Here is a 22798-nt window from a genome sequence, read left to right on the forward strand (position 1 = left end):
ACGTGGGGATGGGGGCAACGTGGGGATGGGGACACCGCGAGGATGGGGACAACATGGGGATGGGGGCAACATGGGGATGGGGGCAACGTGGGGATGGGGACACCACGGGGATGGGGACACCGTGGGGATGGGGACAATGTGGGGATGGGGGCAGCATGGGGATGGGGACACCGTGGGGATGGGGACAACGTGGGGATGGGGACAACGTGGGGATGGGGACACCGCGGGGATGGGGACACCGTGGGGATGGGGACAATGTGGGGATGGGGGCAGCATGGGGATGGGGACACCGTGGGGATGGGGACAACGTGGGGATGGGGACACCGTGGGGATGGGGACAATGTGGGGATGGGGGCAGCATGGGGATGGGGACAACGTGGGGATGGGGACACCGTGGGGATGGGGACAACGTGGGGATGGGGACACCGTGGGGATGGGGACAACGTGGGGATGGGGGCAACGTGGGGATGGGGACACGGTGGGGATGGGGACCGGGGAAGCATGGAGATGGGGACAACGTGGGGATGGGGGCACCATGGGGATCGGAACACTGTGGGGATTGGGACACCGTGAGGATGGGGACACCGTGGGGATGGGGACACCGTGGGGATGGGGACCGGGGAAGCATGGAGATGGGGACACTGTGGGGATGGGGGCACCATGGGGATCGGAACACTGTGGGGATTGGGACACCGTGAGGATGGGGACACCGTGGGGATGGGGACAGGGGAACCATGGAGATGGGGACACCATGGGGATGAGGACACTGTGGGGATGGGGACACCGTGGGGATGGGGACAGTGTGGGGATGGGGACACCGTGAGGATGGGGACAATGTGGGGATAGGGACACCATGGGGATAGGGACACCATGGGGCTGGGGTCACTGCAGGGACAGGACCAAGGGGATGGGGACACTGAGGGTGTGGGGGCACAGCAGCACCATGAGCATAGGGCTGGGGCCAGCGTGGTGCTGAGGGCACGGCAGGGCCAAGCCACCAAGGGCGCTGGGGACAGCGCGAGGCTGGGATCCCCCCGAGGTACCGCACACCGGCTCGGGGCACCGGGACCGGGCGCTTTATTGACCAACCCCTCCCCGCCCGCCCCGGCAGCTCCCGGCGTCCACGTCCCCGCGTCCCCAGCGCCGCGTGGCACCGTCACCATTCCCTGCGCTGCCTGCTGGGCGGCCGCGTGGCCACCACCTCCTCCAGCTCGCTGCCACTGCTCTCCATCTGCTCCTGGTAGCCAAAATCCAGGCTACGGGGGACAGGGCGGCGTTGGGGACCAGCGCCGGCCGGGGGACATCGCCACCCCCATTGCCAGCCCTCACCTGGAGAGCGACCCCTCGTCCACCTCGCTGTCCCCTCCATCGCTCTCCCCGCTGGCTTCTTCTCTCAGTCGGGCTCGTAGCCGCGCTTCCATGCTGGGGGGCAAGCGCCGGGCTCCCCCCCGGCCTTCCAGAATCTCCCGGATGCCCCGGCGCAGCTGGCGCCCGCGCTCCTCGCCGCGCCATGCACGCACCGCCGACAGCCACAGCTCCACCGTCTCCTCGTCGCTGGAGTCCCTGCGTGGGGGGGGACGGGTTACACACCCCCCCCAGGCCCCCTGAACCCTCCCCAGGCTCCATGCTCACATCTCCTCGTCCCCGGTGTCCTGGAAGGTCAGGGGACCCATGCAGACGGTGCAGATGTTGCGCAGCGCTTGGAAACACTCGCGGCAATAGAGCCCTTGGGGAAAACGGAGCCATGGAAGATTTTCTCGGGGAGGGGATGACCCTAAATTTGGAGTGGGGGGGTTCGGCTCCTGCCTTTGCAGCCGGAGGTGATGCAGGTGATGAAGTCCGCGCGCTGCGCCGTCCTGCAAGCCAGGCAGTGTTTCTTCTGGAAGCCCAAGAACCGAGCCAGGGGGGCAAGAACCGGCAGCCTGCGGGCAAGGAGACCATCGGTGCCCCATGGGGCAGCGCCACCCGTGTCACCGATCCCCCCGGGGGTGGCACTGCCCTTTCACAAGGTGTTTGTGGGGTGGGCACGGGAGCTGACCTGGTGGTGAGGAAGCGGAGGACCCCGCCGCCCTGCTTGGCGTCGGCCGCGTGCTGCGTGGCCGCTTGGCGCAGGACCCGCGCCAGCCCCACGCGCCGCGCCAGGATGGTGGTGTGGAGGAAGACGATGCGTTCCTGGCACGGCAGGGGTGGAATAAGGGGAGGGGATGGCTTGGGGGGTGTAGGGAAGTTGGTGGCGGTTGGGGTCCTACCTGCTCGCGGCGGGGGTAGTAGGCGGCGCACACCACCCGGCGCAGCCGCGCGATGTAGCTGCCGAAGACGGCGATGAAGAGGCAGATGCCATAGAGGAGCCCTGGCGGGACGGGGACAAATCACACGGGGGTGACACCGCAACCCTGCGCGCCCCCCGTCTCCGCAGCCCCGCTCACCCATGCTGAGGTAGGTGGTGTAGTCGGGCTCCACGGGGTAGAGGAGGCAGCGCTGGGAAACCACCGAGACGTTGCCCTGCTGCAGCACGTCGAAGGCGGACACCAAATCCCGGAAGATATCGCTGGTGTAGCCGGTCCCGTTGATGGTGACGCCCATCACCACCGGCGCTGCGGGGGCGAGCGGCTCAACCTGGGCACCCACCACCGTAAAAGCTCCCACCGGCAAAGCACCCAAGGGCGCCGCTGTGGCGCGGCGGTGCCGCTCACCCTGGGCGATGATCTCCCCGCGCAGCTGATGCCGGATGAGGTCGAGCAGCCAGAAAAGGCCATAATCGGCCAGGATGATGCTGAGCCCCAACAGCACGTGGCGCAGGACCCCCACCAGCTGCAGCCCGTAGCGCCGCTGCTCCTGCTGGCACAGCCACAGCGCGGCTGGGGGGGAGCGGAGGTGCCGTGAGGCCGTGCCACAGCGGGACCCCCCCATGGGGATGGCACTGGGGGCACCCCCGGGCGCGGGACGGACCTGGGGGGACGTAGCGGCTCCTCTCCCAGGCCGAGAGGGGCAGCACGGTGGGTTTGCCCTGCTCCGCCTGCCGCAGGTCCAGCCGCACGAACCGCCGCGTGATGTAGATGTTGTCGAAGGACTCGTCGTGCAGGTACTGGTGATGGTACCGCAGCGCCCTGGGGACACAGAGTGACAGGGTGTGAGGGGTTGGAGGGACCTGGAAAGCCCATCCAGTGCAACCCCCCCGGAGCAGGAACACCCAGCTGAGGTTCCACAGGAAGGGGTCCAGGGGGTTTGAATGTCTGCAGAGAAGGAGACTCCACAACCTCCCTGGGCAGCCTGGGCCAGGCTCTGCCACCCTCACCCCCAACAAGTTGCTTCTCATCTTCCAGCGGAACCTCCTGTGTTCCAGTTTGCACCCATTGCCCCTTGTCCTGTCACTGGTGTCACCCAGCAGAGCCTGGCTCCATCCTCCTGACACTGCCCCTTTCCATCTTGATCCCCAGCAATGAGTCCCCCCTCAGTCTCCTCTTGTCCAGCTCCAGAGCCCCAGCTCCCTCAGCCTTTCCTCACACGGGAGATGCTCCACTCCCTCCAGCATCTTGGTGGCTGCGCTGGACTCTCTCCAGCAGTTCCCTGTCCTTCTGGAGCTGAGGGGCCACAACTGGACACAATATTCCAGGTGTGGTCTCCCCAGGGCAGAGCAGAGGGGCAGGAGAACCTCTCTGACCCACTGACCACCCCCTTCTAACCCACCCCAGGTCCCATTCACACACCGCGTCCCCATCGCTGCCGGGGCTGTGACGGGACCCCCATCCCACTCACTGGAGGTACACGTAGAGGATGGCGATGAAGGAGACGTGCGTGAAGATGCCCAGGAGCTCGGAGGTGGGCTGCATGCGCACGTGCACCTCCTCCATGATGTCCAGGGCCACCTCGTTCAGCGTCTTGCTGGCGTTGAGGTTGACGTCGAAGCGATGCGAGGCCGAGATGTTGAACTCGAACTCCCGCCGGACGCGGTCCAGAGAATCCGCCACGGCTACGGGGGCGACCAAGGAGCGATGGGTTGGGGCCGGATTGGGCAAAAGAGGGGCCACCCCCAGCCCCATCGCCATGCACCGGGACACTCACGTTCCGCGATGTTCTCTTTGAGGAAGGACGCGATGTACTGGGGGATGATGCAGAAGAGGAGGCCGACTGCGGAGAGAGCGGGGTGGGCAGGGGGCTACCCCATCGCCCCCACTCCACGCAGAGGGACGGGGGCCCACGCACTGTTGGCCAACCCGCAGAGGGGCTTGAAGGCGGAGACGATGTAGCAGAGGAAGAAGAGGAAGGGGATGGCGCGGAAGCAGTCGTCCCTGGCCTTGTCGAAGAGCTGCACGCAGCGGTGGTACGGAGAGCCCAGCTCCTCGTTGCACACCTTGCCCATGTTGGCCAACCAGTGCCAGACGTTGTACAGGACTCGGCCTGTGTTGGGGGGACAGGGAGGGAGTGATGGGGACAGGGATGGGGTGAAAACAGCAGAGAACATGGGGGACCCCCCCGGCTCACCAACGTGGCTGATGGAGTCCATGATGGAGCGGAAGAACTTGCGGACGTGGTCGCCCACCACCTTGGCTTCCTGGGCGATCTCCTTGATTTTGCCCAGCACCTCTGTGGAGAGGGTTGGCTTTGGTTATCGCTTGCATGCTAAAAATGCGTCTCGTTTAATCACGGAATCAGACACTCATGGAATCATTTTGGTTGGACATGATCATGATCACGGAGTCCAAGCGTTAACCCACCCGTGTCCTGAGAACCTCATCTGTGTGTATTTCGACCCCTCCAGGGATGGTGGCTCCACCTGGGCAGCTGCTCCAACACCCACAGCCCTTTGGGGAGAAATCACCCCAAATCCCCACCCTCAATCTGGTGCAATGAGGCCGTTTCCTCTTGGCTTTTCCAATTCAGACTGAATAAAACCCCTTTATTTTTATTATAGCCACAGGTGGGTTTATTTTAATATTCAAGTGTCTTTAGAGGAATATTTGCATTTGGAAATGAGCCAGACTTCAGTACAGCCCTAAATACCAAGCAACTGTTGGTGGCCGAGCGGTTGTAGGACACTCGGACAACGTGACAACCAAACCTACGAGCCCTTTATTGGGCTTGGCCATAAGCAAATAACCACTCCACAAGGGGAATGCTGGGGGGTGAGGGCAGCCCAGGACCCCCCCCCCAAATCCTGCCAACCCCCTGTTCTCACTGAGCAATGGGTCCTGGGCCCGTTCCACCCGCTCGGCCGTCTGGTTGAGGGCGAGTTCGGCCCCGCACGACAGCGACTCGGCCGCCCGGGAGAAGTTGTGCAGGATGTTGGAGCAGGGCCCCTGCATGGCCAGGCCCAGCGCCAGCAGCAGCAGCAGCGTCTTCCCCTCCTCTGCGGAGCAAAAGCGATGGGGGTAATTATTGTTATCAGATGAGGGACGAACGGAGCTGGAAGCGGAGCTGGAGGAGCAGCGGGTGGGAAATCCTTTGGGATTGCAGAGCAAGGAGCATCCTCCGTTTTCTGCTCACAGGAACCCCAAAACCCTTCAGAAAACACCTGGAAAACACCTCCCTGCTCATGTACAACAGCTGGACTCGATATCTTAAAGGCCTTTTCCAACCAAAATGATTCTATGACTGGGTGCGTGAGGAAGAGCGTGGTTGTCCTCCCGCTGCTGAGGCCCCTTCTGGAGTTACTGGGAGCAGTTCTGGGCTCCCCGGTTTAAGAAGGACAAGGAGAGAGCCCAGTGTGGGGACACAGAGACGTGAGGGGGCTGGAAAGGCTGGAGCAGAGGAGCCGAGAGGGACCCGATGATGTGATCGATATCTCAGTGTGGGCGGCAGAGGATGCACCGGATTGTTCGGTGCTGCAGCGACAGGACGAGGGGCAACGGGCACAGACTGGGACACGGGGATTTCCACCCGAACACGAGGAGGAACTTGGGTGCTTTGAGGCGCTGGAGCCTGGAGCAGCTGCCCAGAGCGGTTTGGAGTCTCCTTCTCCGGGGACATTCAAACCGCATGGATGTGACCCTGTGCCACCCGCTCTGGGCTGGGGGATCCCCAGAGGTCCCTCCAACCCCAACCAGTCCTGGATTCTGTGCAATTCCAGCCTGGGGCTCAAGCTGGGGACCCCATGGCACCCCATAGCGACGGCCACTCACTGGTGAAGACGTAGGGCAGGGACAGCAGCACGGTGACCCTCATCTTGACGGAGAACGCCATGCCCAGCCCCAGCCCCGCGCCCAGCGTGATGGTGGTCACCAGGCAGTACCAGATGTTGTGGCCCTGGGCCAGCAGCACCAGAGCCCCGTACAGGGTGGCCAGCACCAGCCCCAGCACCAGCCCCGCGAGGCTGCGGGTTAATTGCCACGCTTTGCCCTCCTCCCCGGGCTGACGGGGCTTTGTGCCACCGGATGGTGGTGGCACCGGGCTTTTCCCCCGGCACCTCAGTCTTTGCAGGGCTTTGCCCAGCCCCATACTGGGATGAGCTCTTCCAGTGCTCTCCCAGTGCTCTCCCCAGCTCTGGGTATGCGGATAGGGTGTGTGGAATGGGCGGCTCACAATGCTCCGGTTCCATGGGGCATCCAACCGTTGCCGGTTCCATGGAGCATCCCACCATGGCTGGGATGAAGCGCGGAGCCATGAAGCCGTCGGCGGCCCCCAGGCAAACGCCCTCGGCTGCCACGGAGGCACACAGGGGGCAGAAACCACCCAACACCAGTAAGATCCATCCCTCCCCAGTCCGCTCCCAGCCGGGGATGTGGTGGGAGAGGACAGGGATGATGGTTCCCCCCCCAAAACTCAGCCCTGAAGCGAGTGCTGCTCTGGGTGCTGCCCGCCCGGTGCAACCGGTTCGTCTGGAGCCAGCCGCACCAGTACCGCGGCACAAAGCTCCTCCTGGGCACCGGTGTCGGTATCTTCTTTGGCGTCGGTGAGTGCGTCCCGGTGCCAGGCACAGCGGGGGGGACGGTGGCACCGGGGGCTCAGGGCACGTTTGTGGGTGTTTCAGGGCTCTGCCAGCTCCTCATCGTCCCCCTGGACTTCACGGACGGTTCCAAAATGCAGCTCTGCTTTGGGCTGATGGGTGAGGATGGGGCTGGGGGGGCACCAGGGTGACAGACGCCATCGGGGACCCCGCGGGGGGCTCTGTGGGACCGTGGGGACAGCTCTTGGTACCCACAGGGATAACCACCTTGGGTTGGGCAACGTCCCCCCACTTCCGCTGCGCCAACCTGCTCATGGCCCCCAAATTCCTGGGCAAGGAGGGTCGGGTCTACGTCCTCTCCCTCGTCCTCGCCGCCATCTACACAGGTGGGATCCCCCCGTGTCCCCATCGCCCCCATCAGGGGGTCCCAAGGGCTTTGGGGAGGGGGGTCTGAGCCAACCGTGCCGGCCACAGGGCCCGTGGCCAACACCTGGCACAACCTGGAGGAGGTGACGCGTTCGCTGAGCTGCGTGGCCGAGCTGCAGGTCAACCACAGCCGCCAGCTCTGGGAGATGTCGACGGCGCCCATGCACCGGGTGCTGGAGAACATGGCGGTGAGCCCGGGGGGGCCGCAAAGTGGCCCCTGTGCTGCGGTGAGGCCAAACCTCACATCCTGGGGTTGGTTTTTGGCCCTGGAACTCAGGGCTCGAAACAGCCGCCCCAGGTGTGTTGGGATCACCTCATGGCAAGAAAGAGCTTGAGGAGCTGGAGTTGAGAGAAGGGAACGGAGCTGGGGAAGGGGCTGGAGCACAAGTGTGATGGGAGCGGCTGAGGGACCTGGGGAAATGGCCGCAAGTTGCGCCGGGGGAGGTTGAGGGTGGAAATTTGGGGTGACTCCATGATCAGGATGCTCTTGTCCCACCAAAACTGTGATTCTGTGATCATGGAAGGGTTTGGGTTGGGAGGGACCTTCAAAGAGCATCTCGTCATGGGCACGGACATCTCCACCAGATCAGGGACATCCAACCAGACCAGGGACATCTCCACCAGACCAGGGACATCCAACCAGACCAGGGACATCAACAGACCAGGGACATCTCCAACAGACCAGGGACATCTCCAACCAGACCAGGGACATCCAACCAGGCCAGGGACATCTCCACCAGACCAGGGACATCCAACCAGGCCAGGGACATCCAAACAGACCAGGAACATCTCCACCAGACCAGGGACATCTCCACCAGATCAGGGACATCCAACCAGACCAGGGACATCCAACCAGGCCAGGGACATCTCCAACAGATCAGGGACATCCAACCAGACAAGGGACATCTCCACCAGACCAGGGACATCCAACCAGACCAGGGACATCCAAACAGACCAGGGACATCTCCAATAGACCAGGGACATCCAACCAGATCAGGGACATCCAACCAGACCAGGGACACCTCCAACCAGACCAGGTTGCTCAGAGCCACATCCAACCTGACTCTGGATGTTCTCAGGGATGGTTCATCCACCACCCCTCTGGGCAACCTGGGCCAGGGTCTCCCCACCCTCAGCATCACAAATGGAGTTTGGAGATGGGGTCTTGGGGATGATTCCTTCCCCAAAGGGCTGTGGGTGTTGGAACAGCTGCCCAGGGCAGTGCTGGAGTCACCATCCCCGGGGGGTCGAACAGTGCGTGTCCCCCACAGCGGAGCGGGACGACGCTGAACGCCGAGACGCAGAACATCTCCCGCGCCTTCGTGGGGCTGAACGCCGAGGTGGCCAGCGACGCCGGGTTCGACCTGCGGGAGCGCCGGGAGCCGCCCCCCCCGGCGAACCAGAGCACCCAGCAAGTGTTCGAGAAGAAAACCAGGCTGCGCTGCACCTGTGAGTGGAGCCCAGCAGCGTGGGGTGCAAGTTTGGGGTGCGCAAAGGGGGTGCTGAGCGCTCCCGTGCTCCCCGCAGACGTGCTCAACCTGGGGGTGCAGCGGTGTCGAGATTGGTTCGACGAGAAGCACGAGGCGTGCATGGCGGCCGTGTACGTGCCCATCGTCAACCACATCCTCTGCCTGCCCATGCAGTTCAAGTTCCTCTGCGTCATTGTCAAAAGTGGGTGATTGGCAAAAGGGTGGGGTGTGCCCCCCAATTCCCTTTTGGTGGGGTGGCTCTGTCTGTCCCTTACAGCCCCCGTGATGGCAACCGCAGCCTGTGCCAGGGTGGGGTGTACCCCCCAGTTCCCTTTTGGTGGGGTGGCTCTGTCTGTCCCTTACAGCCCCTGCGATGGCAACCGCAGCCTGTGCCAGGGTGGGGTGTACCCCCCAGTTCCCCTTTGGTGGGGTGGCTCTGTCTGTCCCTTACAGCCCCCGTGATGGCAACCGCAGCCTGTGCCAGGGTGGGATGTACCCCCCAGTTCCCTTTTGGTGGGGTGGCTCTGTCTGTCCCTTACAGCCCCTGCAATGGCAACCGCAGCCTGTGCCAGGGCGATGCCCGGGTGGCTCTGGTGGCACCGTCCTGGCTCTGGTGGCACCACCCCAGCTCTGGTGGCACCGTCCCCGCTCTGTCCCCGCAGTCGCTGACCTGTGGTGCCAGAACAAGATCCCCGTGGAGGGCAACTTCGGGCAGATGTACGACATGGTGAACGACACCGTCGGCAACATCAGCCAGGAGTTCAGCGCCTACGTGGTCGTGCAGGTGGGTGCTCGGCACCCCTACCCAGGTGGGGGCCGGATCCTGCCCGGCCCCACGTGTCCCCCCCGCCGCAGGAGGAGCAGCGCGAGATGCTGCAGGGAGTCAACGTGTCGGCGCAGGAGCTGGTGGAGGAGGTGAACGCGCAGCTGCGGCAGCACGGCTCCCACTTCGTCCAGGCCGTCTCCTTGTTCCGCTTCCTCCTCTCCTTCACCTTCCTCCTCGTCTTCGTCTCGTGAGCCCCCCGGGGGTGCGGGTGGGGGTGCGGGTTGCAGAGCACCCACGGGTGGGCAGCACAAAGACAAAGAGGGGGGTCTTGGGTCTCCACTGCTTGCCAGGGCTTTTAACTACACCAAAAAGTACTGCCAGGACATCTGCTACGACAACGTGTACATCACCACCTACTTCCGCCAAATCGACGCCCGCCGCAAGAAGCAGGTGAGGTGGGGGGACAAGGGGTGAAGTGTGGTCGTCCCCCCATTTTGGGGGTGTCCTGGGGGCTGCGCTGAGCCGCTCTGCTCCCCCAACGCCCAGCACAAGCGGACGCTGCTGCCCCTGCGCCAAGCGGAGCTCCCGGCCGTCGTCTTCCCGCGTCGCTTGGCCATCCAGCCGCTGGAGCTGCAGAGCATGGTGAGGGGCTGGCGGGGGGAGCTGTGGCTTGGGGGGGGGCGCAGGTTGCGGCAAACCCCGCTCCCCGCAGGTGGTGGAGCTGCTGGAGTGCATCCCGCCGCTGCTCCTGCTCATCCTCGCCTGCGGGCTGGACCACACGCTCTTCACCATGCTCAGCATCATCCAGCAGCACTCCTACGTGCAGTACTCCTTCCACAGTGAGCCCCCACCCCTCGAGGTGTCCCCCCCGCCCCACACCCCCCTCCCCATCCCCACAGCCCCCCCGCAACGTCCTCCCACCCCACAGGCAGCCACCACTTGGCCGTGCACGTCACGGGCACGTCCCTGATGGCCCAGCTCCTGCGCAGCACCATCGGAGCCCTCAACACCTCCTCCGACACCCACCTGGAGACGTCCAACCTCGGTGAGCCCCCCCAGGGGACGGGACCCCCCCATGGCTCCGTGGCTCGGCCACTCAACGCCACCCCATGTCCCCAGGCTGCCTGCCGCAGCCGCGGGGCATGAAGAGCGAGGATTACGTGAGGACCTGCGTGCCCCTGGCCGTGCTGGCGCTGCTCTGCCTGGCGCAGGTCTACATGTACCGCCTGCGCCGGGTCATCGCCGCCTTCTTCTTCCCCAAGGTGAGCACCCAGGGGAGGGGGGGGGATGGTTTTTGGGGTGCTGCCCCCCTTTGCCACCCCTCACGCTCTTTGTCACCGCAGCGGGAGAAGAGCCGCGTGCTTTTCCTCTACAACAAGATGCTGCACCAACAGGAGGGGTTTGTCCACCGGCAGCAGAAACGCGTCGCCCGGCGGGCACGGAAGCACCCGGGGCTGGTGAGCGGGGACACGGGGTGGCGGGACAAGGGGGGGTTTGCCGTGCCCCCCGTCTGTTCAGCCGCTCAGCCCCAGTCGCACCGCAGGGGATGGCGGTGCTGCTGTGGTGCAGCCAGCGCTGGCCGTTCCTGCGGCGCTGGGTGCGCGGGAGGTGCACGGTGTGCGAGGCGCCCGAGACGCACCGGGACCGGTTCTGCCCCGCGCCGGGCTGCGGCGCCCGGTACTGCCGGCTCTGCTGGAGGCAGGTGGGGAGGGCCTGCCTGCTCTGCTCCCCCAGGGAGCCCGGCCTGGCCGCGGGGAGCAGCGAGGAGGAGGAGGATGTGGGGTACGCTGACTGAGGGACCCCCCAAAGCAATAAAGGTTGTGACCCCCCCGCAGCGTGAAGTGGGGTCTGTGGGGTGTGCTGAGCTGTGGGGGCCTCTGGTGCACGGGGTGGGGAATGGGGGTCTCTGGTGTGCGGGATGGGGAAGGGGGGTCTGTGATGTATGGGATGGGGAAGGGGGGTCTGTGGTGTATGGGGTGGGGAATGGGGGTCTCTGGTGTGCAGGATGGGGAAGAGTGGTCTGTGATGTATAGGGGGTGGAATGGGGGGTCTGTGATGTATGGGGTGGGGAATGGGGGTCTCTGGTGTGCGGGATGGGGAAGGGGGGTCTCTGATGTATGCGGTGGGGAATGGGGGGGCCTGTGATGTATTGGGTGGGGAATGGGGGGTCTCTGATGTACAGAATGGGGAAGCGGGGGTCTGTGATGTATGGGGTGGGGAATGGGGGTCTCTGGTGTGCGGGATGGGGAAGGGGGGTCTGTGATATATGGGATGGGGAATGGGGGGTCTGTGGTGTATGGGGTGGGGAATGGGGGTCTCTGGTGTGCGGGATGGGGAAGGGGGGTCTCTGATGTATGTGGTGGGGAATGGGGGGGCCTGTGATGTATTGGGTGGGGAATGGGGGGTCTCTGATGTACAGAATGGGGAAGCGGGGGTCTGTGATGTATGGGGTGGGGAATGGGGGTCTCTGATGTGTGGGATGGGGAAGGGGGGTCTGTGATGTATGGGATGGGGAATGGGGGGTCTGTGGTGTATGGGGTGGTGAATGGGGGCTCTCTGATGTATGGGATGGGGAATGGGGGGTCTCTGATGTATGGGGTGGGGAAGTGGGGTCTCCGCTGCACAGTGTAATGAAGGTGGGGGTCTCCGGTGCCAAACCTGACGAAGGTGGGGGTGTCAGTGCATGCGGTGATGCCGGGGGGGTCTCCACTGCCCGGGCTAACGCAGGCAGGTGGCCCTGGAGCACGGGACGGAGCGGCGGGCGGTCCCGCCCAGCCCCCCCGCGCCGGCCTCTCGGTGTCCCCGCCCCGGGCTCCCACACCCGGAGCCGCCGCTGCGCGGAGCCCCGGAGCCTCCGAGCCCCCCCGCCCCGGCCGGGCTGGGCGGTACCGGAGCGGCGGGCGGAGCCGGGCGGGGGCCGAGCAGGAAGTTCCTCCTCCCGGGCCGGGCCGGGCCGGGCGGCGGTGGCGGGGCCGGTGGCGGTGCCGGTGCCATGCGTGGCGGGAGCGGCGGCGGGGGCGGCCGCGCCGGGTCTGCTCGGGAGCCGCCTGCCCGGGGCCGCCGAGCCCCGCTCGGGCTGCGGGAGGGAGATGCGGACGCTGCGGCTGCTCCTCTTCCTCCTCTTCCTCCTCCTCCTCGCCGCCGGTACCGGGGCCAACGGGAGCGGCGCAGGTGAGTGGGGATGCGGGTTCCCGGGGGGACCGTCGCTTCGTGTCCCGCAGTGGGGGCGTCTCTCCCAGTCCCCCCCGGGACATCGCGCGGGGACCTCGGGGACCGGGAAGGGTCGGACCGGGGATCGCAGCCCTCCGGGATGCTCGGTTCCCCCCCGGGATGCTCGGTGTCCCCCGGGATGCTCGGTGTCCCCCGGGATGCTCGGTGTCCCCCGGGATGCTCGGTGCCCCCGGGACCGCGCTTTGGTCCGGCCGTGGTGACCGGCGCTCCCCGGGCTGGTGGGGAGCGGGGTCTGGTCGGGGGGATCCCCGCAGCCTCCGGAGGGTGGGGGGGTCCCTGGAGAGCCAGGAGGAAAGGGGGGTCTGCGGGGGGTGGACACTGAGTCAGCCTGGCCGGGCGTCCCAGCCCTTCCCAGTCCCCGAGCTGGTTGTACTGGGCGGCTGGGGCTGACGCAAGGTTTGGCAGGGGGGGCCCATCCCGAGGGGGGGGTGTGCGCTCCATGCCCCTCCCCGTCCCACTGTCACCTCCAGGTGTCCCCCCAGGCTCTGCGGGGAGGCGGCACCCTGGGTGCTGCCGGGCTGGGGATGCTCGGGGCTCACCCAGGGGACAGTGTGGGAGTCCCCGTTCCTGCCCCCGCCCCCCCCCAAACCCCTGGGGTGGGGGACACGGGGTGACCGGACCCGGCGGCCCTGTGCCCTGCGCAGGTGACAGCTCGTGGCAGCGCCACGCAGAACCGCGACACTCGTGGCGCGTCACCCCGCGGGTCCTGCGGGACAATCGCACACTCAGCTTGGCGGAGGCGACCCAGGTGAGCCCCCCGCGGCACCCGTGTCATGGGGGGGGGTGTGACAGTGGGGTGGGCCCTCCCCGCACTCCGCCACCTCCCCGTGTCCCCTTGGCAGTCCCCTGGGTGTGGGTCTCCGAGCACCCTCTGGGCTGTGGGGAGGGGGATCCCCAGCAAACCCCCCGTCCCCTCCTCTCGTGATGCGGGGGGGACCTTGCTGGGTGGGGGCACCCACCCTGCGCCCGGCACCCGTCCCGGCGGGGGCGGAAGGGCCCAGCCCGCGCCGGAGCTGTTGGGAGTCGCTCCGGCGTTTCCGCCGCACGGCACCGGGCAGGAAGCACCGCGGGGGGGTCCGGCTCTGTTGGAGCCCCTTCCCCGGCACAATGAGCCCGGGAGGGAGGCGACGCTTCCTGCGGGGCGGGAGGGTGGGGGCCGGGACGGGCAGGGGATCCCTTCCGCCCCCTCCCTCCCCCCGGGCGCACGCCGGGTCCCCCGGCCACCCCCGCGGTGACACCGCGCTGCGGTCACGGAGTGGCGGAGGGAGCCGCAGGTTGGCTCCTTGGGATGGGGGGGTCCCGCTGTAACCGCTGCCTGCACCAGGGGGGGTTCCCTGCCCGGCTGCGGGTCCTGCTGGAGCTGGAGGGGACGCGGCTGGTGCTGGAGCTGGAGCAGAACTGGTGAGCTGGTGCCTGGCTGGGGCAGAACGGGGGTGGGAGTGGGATGGGGGGGGCGGGGGTCCCATCTCCATGAGTGGTGAGGGCAGGGTGGGGGTCCCACAGGCTCCGTTTCCATCTGTTGTACACATAGGGGACCGCGTGTCCATTTGGGGTATGAGGGTTGGAGGTCCCAGTGTCCCCATTGTCATCAGTGGTGGCTCAGCATGGGGGTCCCTGTGGTGGGGGTCCCTGCTATGAGTGGTGACACTTGTCCCTGGCAGTGATCCGGTGCTGGGCGCCGGGGTGCTGCTCTACTACCTGCCCAACGGCACGCGGGCGGCGCAGGAGGCCAGCGAGCAGGTAGGAGCCACGCGCGGTGTCCCCGCGGTGTCCCCAGGGGGGGACCCAGCACAACGCCGCCCCCTGAGCCCCCTCCCCGCCGCAGGAACGTTGCTGCTACCGAGGGACGGCGCGCGGCTTCCCCGGCTCCTGGGCCAACCTCTGCGCCTGCGCCGGGCTCAGGTGAGCCCCCCCGCCCCGGGGGTCCCCGACCCGCTGCCACCGCACCGCTGACCCCTCCTGTCCCCTCCCCAGCGGCCACCTCCGGCTGGCGGCCACCAGGAGCTACGGGCTGGAGCCGGACGCCGGCGGCTCCCCGGGGCGCCACGTCGCCTACCGGCTGCGGGAAGCCTGGCTGGCACCGCGGGCCTGCGGGCAGGGGGCCCCGGACCCCCCCCAGGTGGATGCGGAGGAGACGGAGCCCCCCCGGTTGCACAGAGTAAGTCACCCATGGGTGCTGCCCCACTGGGGGGTCCCTCACCCACATCCTGACCCCTTTGGCCCCCCAGGCCAAGCGGGCGGCAGAGCAGCGCTTCGTGGAGCTGGTGATGGTGGTTGACCACGCCGCGGTGAGTGCCGCGCGGACCCCCCCGGCACGGGGGCTGCTTGGTTCCCTCAGCACCCCCCTGACCGCCTCCCTGCACCCCCAGTTCCAGAATTCCCCCAACCTGCAGCGCATCCACACCCGCACCCTGGAGATCGCCAACCAGGTGGACGCGGTGAGTCCGCGACGCGCCGGGCGCCATCCGCGCCAATCGGGTGCTCGGCTCCGCCGCGCCGGTGGTGCCGGGGGTCTCTGACCCCCCCGTGCCCCCCAGTTCTTCCAGCCGCTGGGGGTGCGGGTGGCCCTGCTGGCGGTGGAGGTTTGGAGCGACGGCGACCGCTTCGCGGTGGGCGGCAGCGCCCGGGCGACGCTGGAGCGGTTCCTGCGCTGGCGCCGCGAGGAGCTGCTCCCGCGCCTGCCCCACGACAACGCGCAGCTGCTCACGTGAGTGGGGGACGGGCTGGGGACACAGCGCACGGGGACCCCCCCCGACCCCTGCGTTGTGTCCCCAGGGGCGTCCACTTCGAGGACGTCTCGGTGGGGATGTCGGCGCAGAGCTCCATGTGCTCCCCCGCGCGCTCCGGGGGGGTCAGCACGGTCAGTACCCCCTGTCCCCTCTCCCCGCGCCCCCCCCCGCCCGCCCTGACCCCCCCACCCCGTCCCGCAGGACCACTCGGTCAGCGTCCTCGTCGTCGCCTCCACCGTGGCGCATCAGCTGGGGCACAACCTGGGGCTGCGCCACGACGGCGCCGGGCGCTCCTGCCACTGCGGCGACCTCCGGCAGGACCGCGGCTGCATCATGGCGGCACCCACGGGGTGAGCGCGGCGGGCGGGCCGCGGGGGGGCCGGGAGGAGCCCCCTCCCCGCCTCACCGGCCCCGATCCGCTCCGCAGGTTGACACCCGGTCTGAGCTTCAGCAACTGCAGCCGGCAGGACCTGGAGCGCAGCCTGCGGCAGGGCCACGGCTGGTGCCTGTCCAACGTCCCCGCGCCGCGGCCCGCGGCCAGCGAGCCCCTCTGCGGCAACGGCTTCTTGGAGCCGGGCGAGGGCTGCGACTGCGGGCTCAGCTTGGTACGGGGGTCTCTGGGCGGGTTGGGGTCGCCCCGCAGCCACCTGTGGCTGGCACCGGTGACACCGGCGTCCCCTCTGCCCGCAGGAGTGCGCCGATCCCTGCTGCAACAGCACCAGCTGCCAGCTGATGCCGGGGGCCGAGTGCGCGGCGGGGGACGCGTGCTGCCAGGACTGCCGGGTGCGGGGGGACGGGCGGTGGGACCCCGACCCTTCGGGAAATCGCAGCATCATTTGGGTCTGAAAGGACCCTCGAGGTCACCAAATCCAACCATTAACCCACCTGTGTCCCTGAGAACCTCATCTCTGTGTATCCAACCCCTCCAGGGTGGTGACTCCAGCACTGCCCTGGGCAGCTGTTCCAGCACCCACAGCCCTTTGGGGAGAAATCACCCCAAATTTCCCCCCCTCAACCCTCCCCGGTGCAACTTGCAGCCATTTCCTCCCATCCAAGACCAACCCCAGGGGGTTTCTGGGGGGTCCCTCTCACCCCACTGTGTCCCCCACAGCTGCGCGGCGCCGGCCATCCGTGCCGGGAGCCCCTGGGCGAGTGTGACCTGCCCGAGTTCTGCGACGGGGCGTCACCGCACTGCCCCCCCGACGCCTTCCTGCAGGACGGGCAGCCCTGCGCCGGCGGCACCGCGCTCTGCCACGGCGGAGCCTGCGCCACCTACGAGGGACAGTGCCAGCAGCTGCTGGGCACAGGTACCGCGGCACCGGGATGGGGCGCAGCGGTTGGGTTGGGGTGCTGATGTTCGCTCCCCCTTCACCGCAGGCGCCGGGCCCGTTGCCGAATCCTGCATGGTCACGCTGAACGCACGCGGGGACGGACGTGGGCACTGCGGGCAGCTCCCCAATGGCTCCTACGTCGCCTGCGCCCCGCGGTGAGTGCCGGCCCCCCCATTGCTGTCCCCGATTCGCTGTCCCCCCCTCACCACGCTGTGTCCCCGCAGCGATGCCGGCTGCGGGATGCTGCAGTGCCGGCGTGCCGGCGCCACCGGGGACGCGTCCTGCCGGGGGACCCTCCTGCCCAGGGACGAGGACGTGAGCGACGCGGCCATGGTGCTGCCCGGCACAGCCTGCGGGCCCGGCAAGGTGAGCGCCGACACCGTGGGGATGGGGATGGGGACGAGGGGGCCCACCCGGTCCTGACCCCCCCTCCCCTGCCAGGTGTGTCTCCAGCACCGGTGCCAGGACGTCGCGGCGCTGGGCGACCAGCAGTGCCACAGCAAGTGCCACGGGCACGGGGTGAGCGCCGCGGGGCTTTGCGGGGGGTGCTAGACGTGGGACCTGCGAGGGGGCTGAGATTTGGTGTCTCCCCCTCCCAAGGTGTGCAACAACCACGGGCACTGCCACTGTGACCGCGGCTGGGCCCCCCCAACCTGCGAGAGCCCCGGCGCGGGGGGCAGCGAGGACAGCGGCCCCCCCACCCCGCAGCGAGGTGAGGCCGGCGGCAACCGGTGCTGCCGCCGCTGCCGCGCACAGAATGGGGCTTTGTGCTCCGGAGCCGGCGTGGGGCGCGGCGGCGGTTGCGGGGGGAGAGCGGGGCGCTGACGGCGGGGGGGCTGACGTGCCGCTGTCCGCAGGGGGGAGCGCCCTGCCCACCGCCCTGCTGCTGAGCGCGCTGCTGGCGCTGGCGCTGGCGCTGGGGCTCTGCCGCGCCCGCCGCGCCGGCTGGCACAAGCGGCTGTGCCAGCTGGGCAAGGGGACGTCGTGCCAGTACAGGTAACGGAGCCGCGGGTACCGGAGGCGGGCACTGGCGTGCGGGTGTGCACACGCGTGTGGCGGGGAATGGGGGGGTGGGTGCGTGTGTTTGCACACGCGTTTGTGTCTCGTGGCGGCCGAGCACGCGTGTGTCACCCTGCGCATGGCTGTGGCCCCCAGGGCACGGGGCACCCGTCGTGCATCGTCACCTCACGTCACTGCGATCCCTCTTTCTGCGTCACCGCGATTCCTCCTTTGGCGTCACCGCGATTCCTCCTGTCGTATCGTTGTGATTTGTCATTTTACGTCACCGCGATTCCTCCTTTGGTGTCACCACAACTCCTCCTGTCGTGTCGTTGTGATCCCTCCTTTCACATCACCGCGATTCCTCCTGTTGTATCATTGTGATCCCTCCTTTGGCGTCACTGCAATTCCTCCTGTTGTGATCCCTCCTTTGGTGTCACCGTGATCCCTCCTTTGGCATCACCGCGATTCCTCCTGTTGTATCATTGTGATCCCTCCTTTGGCGTCACCGCGATTCCTCCTGTTGTATCATTGTGATCCCTCCTTTGGCGTCACCGCGATTCCTCCCACGTCACCGCGATTCCTCCTTTCCCGTCCCCGCGGTTCCTCCTGTGATTTCTCCTTCGGCGCCACCGCGATTCCTCCTTTGGCATCATCACGATTCCTCCTTTGGCGTCACCGCGCTCCCTCCCGTGTCACCGCGCTCCCTCCCTTCCCGTCCCCGCGGTTCCCCCCCCGCCGTGCTGAGCCCCCAACTCTTCTCCCCACAGCGCTGAGACCCGGGTGCGATTCCTGGGTCCAGAAGCCCCAGCCGGCCGGAGCGGGTAACGTCACTGCGGCCACCCGGGCGCGGGGCTGTCCCCACGCTGTCCCCGAGCCGTCCTGCTTCGCAACGCCCCCCCCGCTGCTGCCGCCCTCCCCCGGCAGCGCCCCCCGGGGGTGTCGCATCCGCCGGTGCCGAGGGGTTCGTTCTTTATTGGTGGTGTTTTTCCTTGGGCTTGTGCTGGTGTCGGTGTCGCCGGTCGCGGCGCGGGGGTCCCCATCCTGCCCTTCTCTGTCCCGCAGGATCTCGCAGCCGCAGCCCCGCTCGGGCAGCCCCCCCGCGCGCCCCCGGCCCCCGCGGTGGCACCGGGCCACGGAGCTGCAGGACATGCACGGCAGCAAGGTGAGGCGCAGACGGCGGGCGATGCCGTCGCCGCGGTAACGGGATGCGGTTGCCGTGGGTACCGGGGCTGGTTGTTGCCTGGGAGACACCCCCGGGTACCAGCTCAGCATCCCGCGGTGCCAAGCGGGTTGACTCGGTGCCACCCCGCGACGGGAGCAGCCTGGCACGGCTCGGTGCCAACCGGGGTCGGTGCGGGGGGGTCTGCGCTTGGCGGCGGGAGGGGGGTCTCCGCATGCTGCACGGCTTGCACGGCGCCGGCCGCTCTCCGTCTCTCCGCAGCCGGCTGCTCGCGGCTCGGCGCGGCCCGACCCGCCGTCCCGGCCCCTCCCGCCGGACCCTCCGCCCAAGGTAACGCCCGCGCCGGGGTGGGGGTCCCCGGGCGGCAGGTCCCTGCATGCCCGGCTGTGCACCCGCTCCTGGGGACCCTCTGCCCCCCCAAAAACCCTCCTCCCCAGCAACAGGCTCGTCCCCGAGCTCTGTTGCTGTCCCCAGGGCTGCGTCACTGTCCCTGTGGCTCTATCTCCATCCCCGTGGCTGTGTCACTGTCCCCATGGCTCTATCTCCATCCCCGTGGTTGTGTCACTGTGTTGCTGTCCCCATGGCTGTGTCACCATCTTCATGGCTGTGTCACCATCCCCATGGCTATCGCTGTCCCCGTGGCTGTGTCTCCATCACCATGGCTGTGTCACCGTCTCCACGGCCATGTCCCCCTGGCCATGTCCCCATCCCCATGGCTCTGTCCCTGTCCCTGTGGCTCTGTCACTATCCCCATGGCTATGTCGCTGTCCCCGTGGCTCTGTCACTGTCCCCATGGCTCTGTCACTCTCCCCATGGCTGTGTCGCTGTCCCCCTGGCTCTGTCGCTGTCCCCCTGGCTGTGTTGCTGTCCCCTTGGCTCTGTCACTGTCCCCTGGCTGTGTCACTCTCCCCATGGCTCTGTCACTCTCCCCATGGCTGTGTCGCCATCCCCCTGGCTGTGTCACCGTCCCCCTGGCTGTGTCACTATCCCCCTGGCTCTGTCGCTGTCCCCATGGCCCTGTCACTGTCCCCCTGGCTGTGTTGCTGTCCCCTTGGCTGTGTCGCTGTCCCCTGGCCGTGTCACTGTCCCTGCTCTCTCTGCCCAGGACAGGCCGCCCCCCCCCACACGCCCGCTGCCCGCGGACCCCGTGCTGCCCGGCGCTCAGGTAACGGCGGCGGCTCCGGCGTGTGGGGCAGGACGGCCCCCCCTTCCCCCGGTCCCGGCGGGGGTTCTCACACCCCCCACTCCCCACAGCCCCCAGGTCCAGCCAAGCCCCCCCCGCCTCAGCGCCCGCTGCCCTTGGACCCCCCGGGGCCTTCGCTCCCCTGCAGTGAGACCCCCCCCAGTCACCCCTATGTCACCGTCATTCCCGCCAGGTGAGTTGGGGGGCGGAGGGGGGACCCAGAAAGGGGGCAGAGCAGGGGGAAAAGGGGGGTACTGTGGGGGGGCCATGGGCTGGGGGGCATGTTGTGGTCCCCCCATCGTCCCCATATCGTGCCCCCCCCATCATCCCCATATCGTGCCCCCCCCCATCACCTCCATATCATGCCCCCCCATCACCCCCATATCGTGACCCCCCCCATTATCCCCATGTCGTGCCCCCCCCATCACCCCCATGTCGTGACCCTCCCATTATCCCCATGTCGTGCCCCCCCACATCACCCCCATGTCATGACCCCCCCATTATCCCCATGTCGTGCCCCCCCCATGACCCCCATGTCATGACCCACCCCCCCATTTCCCCTATGCCGTGGCCTCCCCATCGCCCCAATGTCGTGCCCCCCCCATCACCCCCACCCATGTCGTGCCCCCCCTCACCGCCCCCTCTCTCCCCAGAGCGCCCCCCCCGCCGCCCGCGGGTACCCAGCGGGAGGCCTGAGCCGCGGGCCGCGACGGTCGCAGCGCTGGAGCCGCCGGGAAGAGCCCCGCCGCCCGCTTGTCCCCCCCGCACCGACGCCAATAAAGGGGCTTGGAGCCGCCTCCGTGGCCGCGTCCGCCGGAACCGGGAAACCGCGGGGAAAACCGGCCGGGCCGCGGGACTACACCTCCCAGCGGCCCCCGCGGCGCGCACCGGAAGGGGCGGTGCTGTCGCGCGGGAAGTGGCTCGCCGCCGCCCCCCGGTGGGGAGTGTGTGCGCAGCCGCCCCCTGGCGGGGCGGAGGGGGGAGCCGGGGTCTCCCGCGGAGCCACGTGGGCGCGGGCACGTGCAGGCGCCACCCCGTGGGCACGGACACGCGTGGGCAAGGGCCACCCGGTGTCACACACACACACCCCCCACACACACACACCGGGTCCCACCGCGCCTCGCCGGGACCGGTACCGGCGCCCGGTGGTTGCTGAGATCCCGGTACCGGCGCCCGGTCGTTGCTGAGACGCCGGTACCGGCGCCCGGTGGTTGCTAAGATGCCGGTACTGGCGCCCGGTGGTTGCTGAGATCCCGGTACCGGCGCCCGATGGTTGCTGAGATCCCGGTACCGATGCCCGGTGGTTGCTGAGATCCCGGTACCGGCGCCCGGTGGTTGCTGAGGTGCCGCCGGGATGATGCCCGGCGCGGCGGGGGTGGGCGCTGGGAGCACCCGGTGCTGCCGGTCCCCGGTCCGTGCCCGAGGTCCCGGTGACGGTGCTGAGGATGCTGGTCCCCAGGCGGGGGCGGGGTGCACGGGGTGCCGGTTCCGGTGGGTGCTGGTTGGGGAGACCGGGTGCCGGGTCAGTCCCGGGTAGATCCCGGGATGCCGGTGTTGGTGGGTGCTGGATGAGGGGGACCGGGTGCCCGCTCGGTCCCGGCTTGTTCCCGGGCTACCGGTCCCGGTGGGTGCCGGGGGGGGGTAGGAGACGTTCCCGGCTCGGTCCCAGTCCCGGTGGTTGCAGGGTGGGTGGGAGAGGTTCCCGTCTCGGTACCGGTACCGGTGGGTGGGAGGGACTCCCGGCTCGGTGCCTGTCCCGGGGATGCCGGGGGGGTGGGAGGGATTTTCGGCTCGGTCGGTTCCGGTGGGTGGGAAGGGTTCCCGGTTCCCCGAGCCCCGGGCTTTACCGAGCCGGTAAGTAACTCCGGGTGGTACCGGGCATCACCGGCGGCACCGGGCGCTGCTGGTGGCTCTGAGCCCCGGGTGGTACCGAGCCGCTGAGCACCCCCAGGTAACACCAAGCTCTGGGTGTTACCGGTCCCGGTAGGTGGGAAGGGTTCCCGTCTCGGTGCCGCTCCCGGTACCGATGGGTGGGAGGGGTTCCCGGCTCGGTCCCTGTCCCGGGGATGCCGGGGGGGTGGGAGGGATTCTCAGCTCGGTCCCGGTAGGTGGGAGGGGGTCCCGGTTCGGTCCCGGTAGGTGTGAGGGGTTCCCGGCTCCGTCCCGGGGATGCCGAATGGGCGGGAGGGATTCCCGGTTCGGTCCGGGTGGGTGCGAGGAGTTCCCAGCTCGGTCCCGCTCCCGGGGATGCCGGGGGGGTGGGAGGGATTCTCGGCTCGGTCCCGCTCTCGGTCCCGGGGCTGCCGGATGGGTGGGAGGGGTTCCCGGTTCGGTCCCGGTAGGTGGGAGGGGGTCTCGGTTTGATCCCCGTCCCGGTAGGTGGGAGGGGCTCCCGGCTCGGTCCCGGCGATACCGGGTGGACGGGAGGGGTTCCCGCCTCGGTCCCTCTCCCAATCCCGGGGACACCGGTCGAGCGGCGGTCCGGTGCCGCCCCCCCCTCCCGCAAAGGGTTAATGGCACTCGGGGAAGTTGCCGGGCGGCGGCAGCGGCGCGGATTGGCCCGAAGTTGGCGGGGCGGGTCGGGCCGTGCCGAGCCCC

The 22798-nt window shown here is 68.2% G+C and overlaps 3 protein-coding genes across 5 annotated transcripts; 2 read left to right on the forward strand and 1 right to left on the reverse strand.

Annotated features, from left to right (window-relative positions):
• Positions 1-1116: 1116 nt before the first annotated feature.
• DCST2 (DC-STAMP domain containing 2) lies at positions 1117-6520 on the reverse strand. The gene is made up of 15 exons (XM_065857937.2): positions 6120-6520; positions 5177-5347; positions 4483-4584; positions 4204-4398; positions 4063-4128; positions 3757-3970; positions 2950-3107; positions 2694-2858; positions 2427-2594; positions 2250-2350; positions 2039-2172; positions 1807-1922; positions 1633-1726; positions 1330-1563; positions 1117-1256 (listed from the first exon to the last, which is right to left on the reverse strand). The coding sequence occupies exons 1-15, from the start codon at positions 6433-6435 to the stop codon at positions 1157-1159; spliced, it is 2334 nt and encodes a 777-aa protein (XP_065714009.2). The 5' UTR covers positions 6436-6520; the 3' UTR covers positions 1117-1156.
• Positions 6521-6560: 40 nt separating this feature from the next.
• Positions 6561-11339, forward strand: DCST1 (DC-STAMP domain containing 1). The gene is made up of 16 exons (XM_065857938.2): positions 6561-6678; positions 6764-6889; positions 6968-7042; positions 7141-7269; positions 7358-7497; positions 8581-8758; positions 8837-8980; positions 9441-9562; positions 9634-9791; positions 9895-9994; positions 10091-10186; positions 10257-10383; positions 10473-10589; positions 10664-10806; positions 10888-11001; positions 11088-11339. The coding sequence occupies exons 1-16, from the start codon at positions 6561-6563 to the stop codon at positions 11337-11339; spliced, it is 2139 nt and encodes a 712-aa protein (XP_065714010.1).
• Positions 11340-12503: 1164 nt separating this feature from the next.
• ADAM15 (ADAM metallopeptidase domain 15) lies at positions 12504-20996 on the forward strand. Of its 3 annotated transcripts, XM_065857958.2 has the most exons (25): positions 12504-12715; positions 13420-13523; positions 14100-14176; positions 14437-14515; positions 14601-14677; positions 14750-14933; positions 15004-15063; positions 15145-15213; positions 15313-15482; positions 15551-15635; positions 15706-15854; positions 15932-16109; positions 16195-16287; positions 16616-16811; positions 16882-16990; positions 17060-17201; positions 17277-17354; positions 17436-17547; positions 17693-17831; positions 18605-18658; positions 18900-18999; positions 19279-19347; positions 20123-20182; positions 20272-20393; positions 20854-20996. In XM_065857958.2, the coding sequence occupies exons 1-25, from the start codon at positions 12634-12636 to the stop codon at positions 20894-20896; spliced, it is 2631 nt and encodes an 876-aa protein (XP_065714030.1). In that variant the 5' UTR covers positions 12504-12633; the 3' UTR covers positions 20897-20996. The 3 variants fall into 3 exon arrangements, with proteins under 3 accessions (XP_065714030.1, XP_071656531.1, XP_071656530.1); XM_071800430.1 differs by lacking the exon at positions 20123-20182; XM_071800429.1 differs by lacking the exon at positions 18605-18658.
• The last annotated feature ends 1802 nt before the right edge of the window (positions 20997-22798 follow it).

Source organism: Patagioenas fasciata, chromosome 30 (assembly GCF_037038585.1).
Source record: "Patagioenas fasciata isolate bPatFas1 chromosome 30, bPatFas1.hap1, whole genome shotgun sequence".
NCBI lineage: Eukaryota > Metazoa > Chordata > Aves > Columbiformes > Columbidae > Patagioenas > Patagioenas fasciata.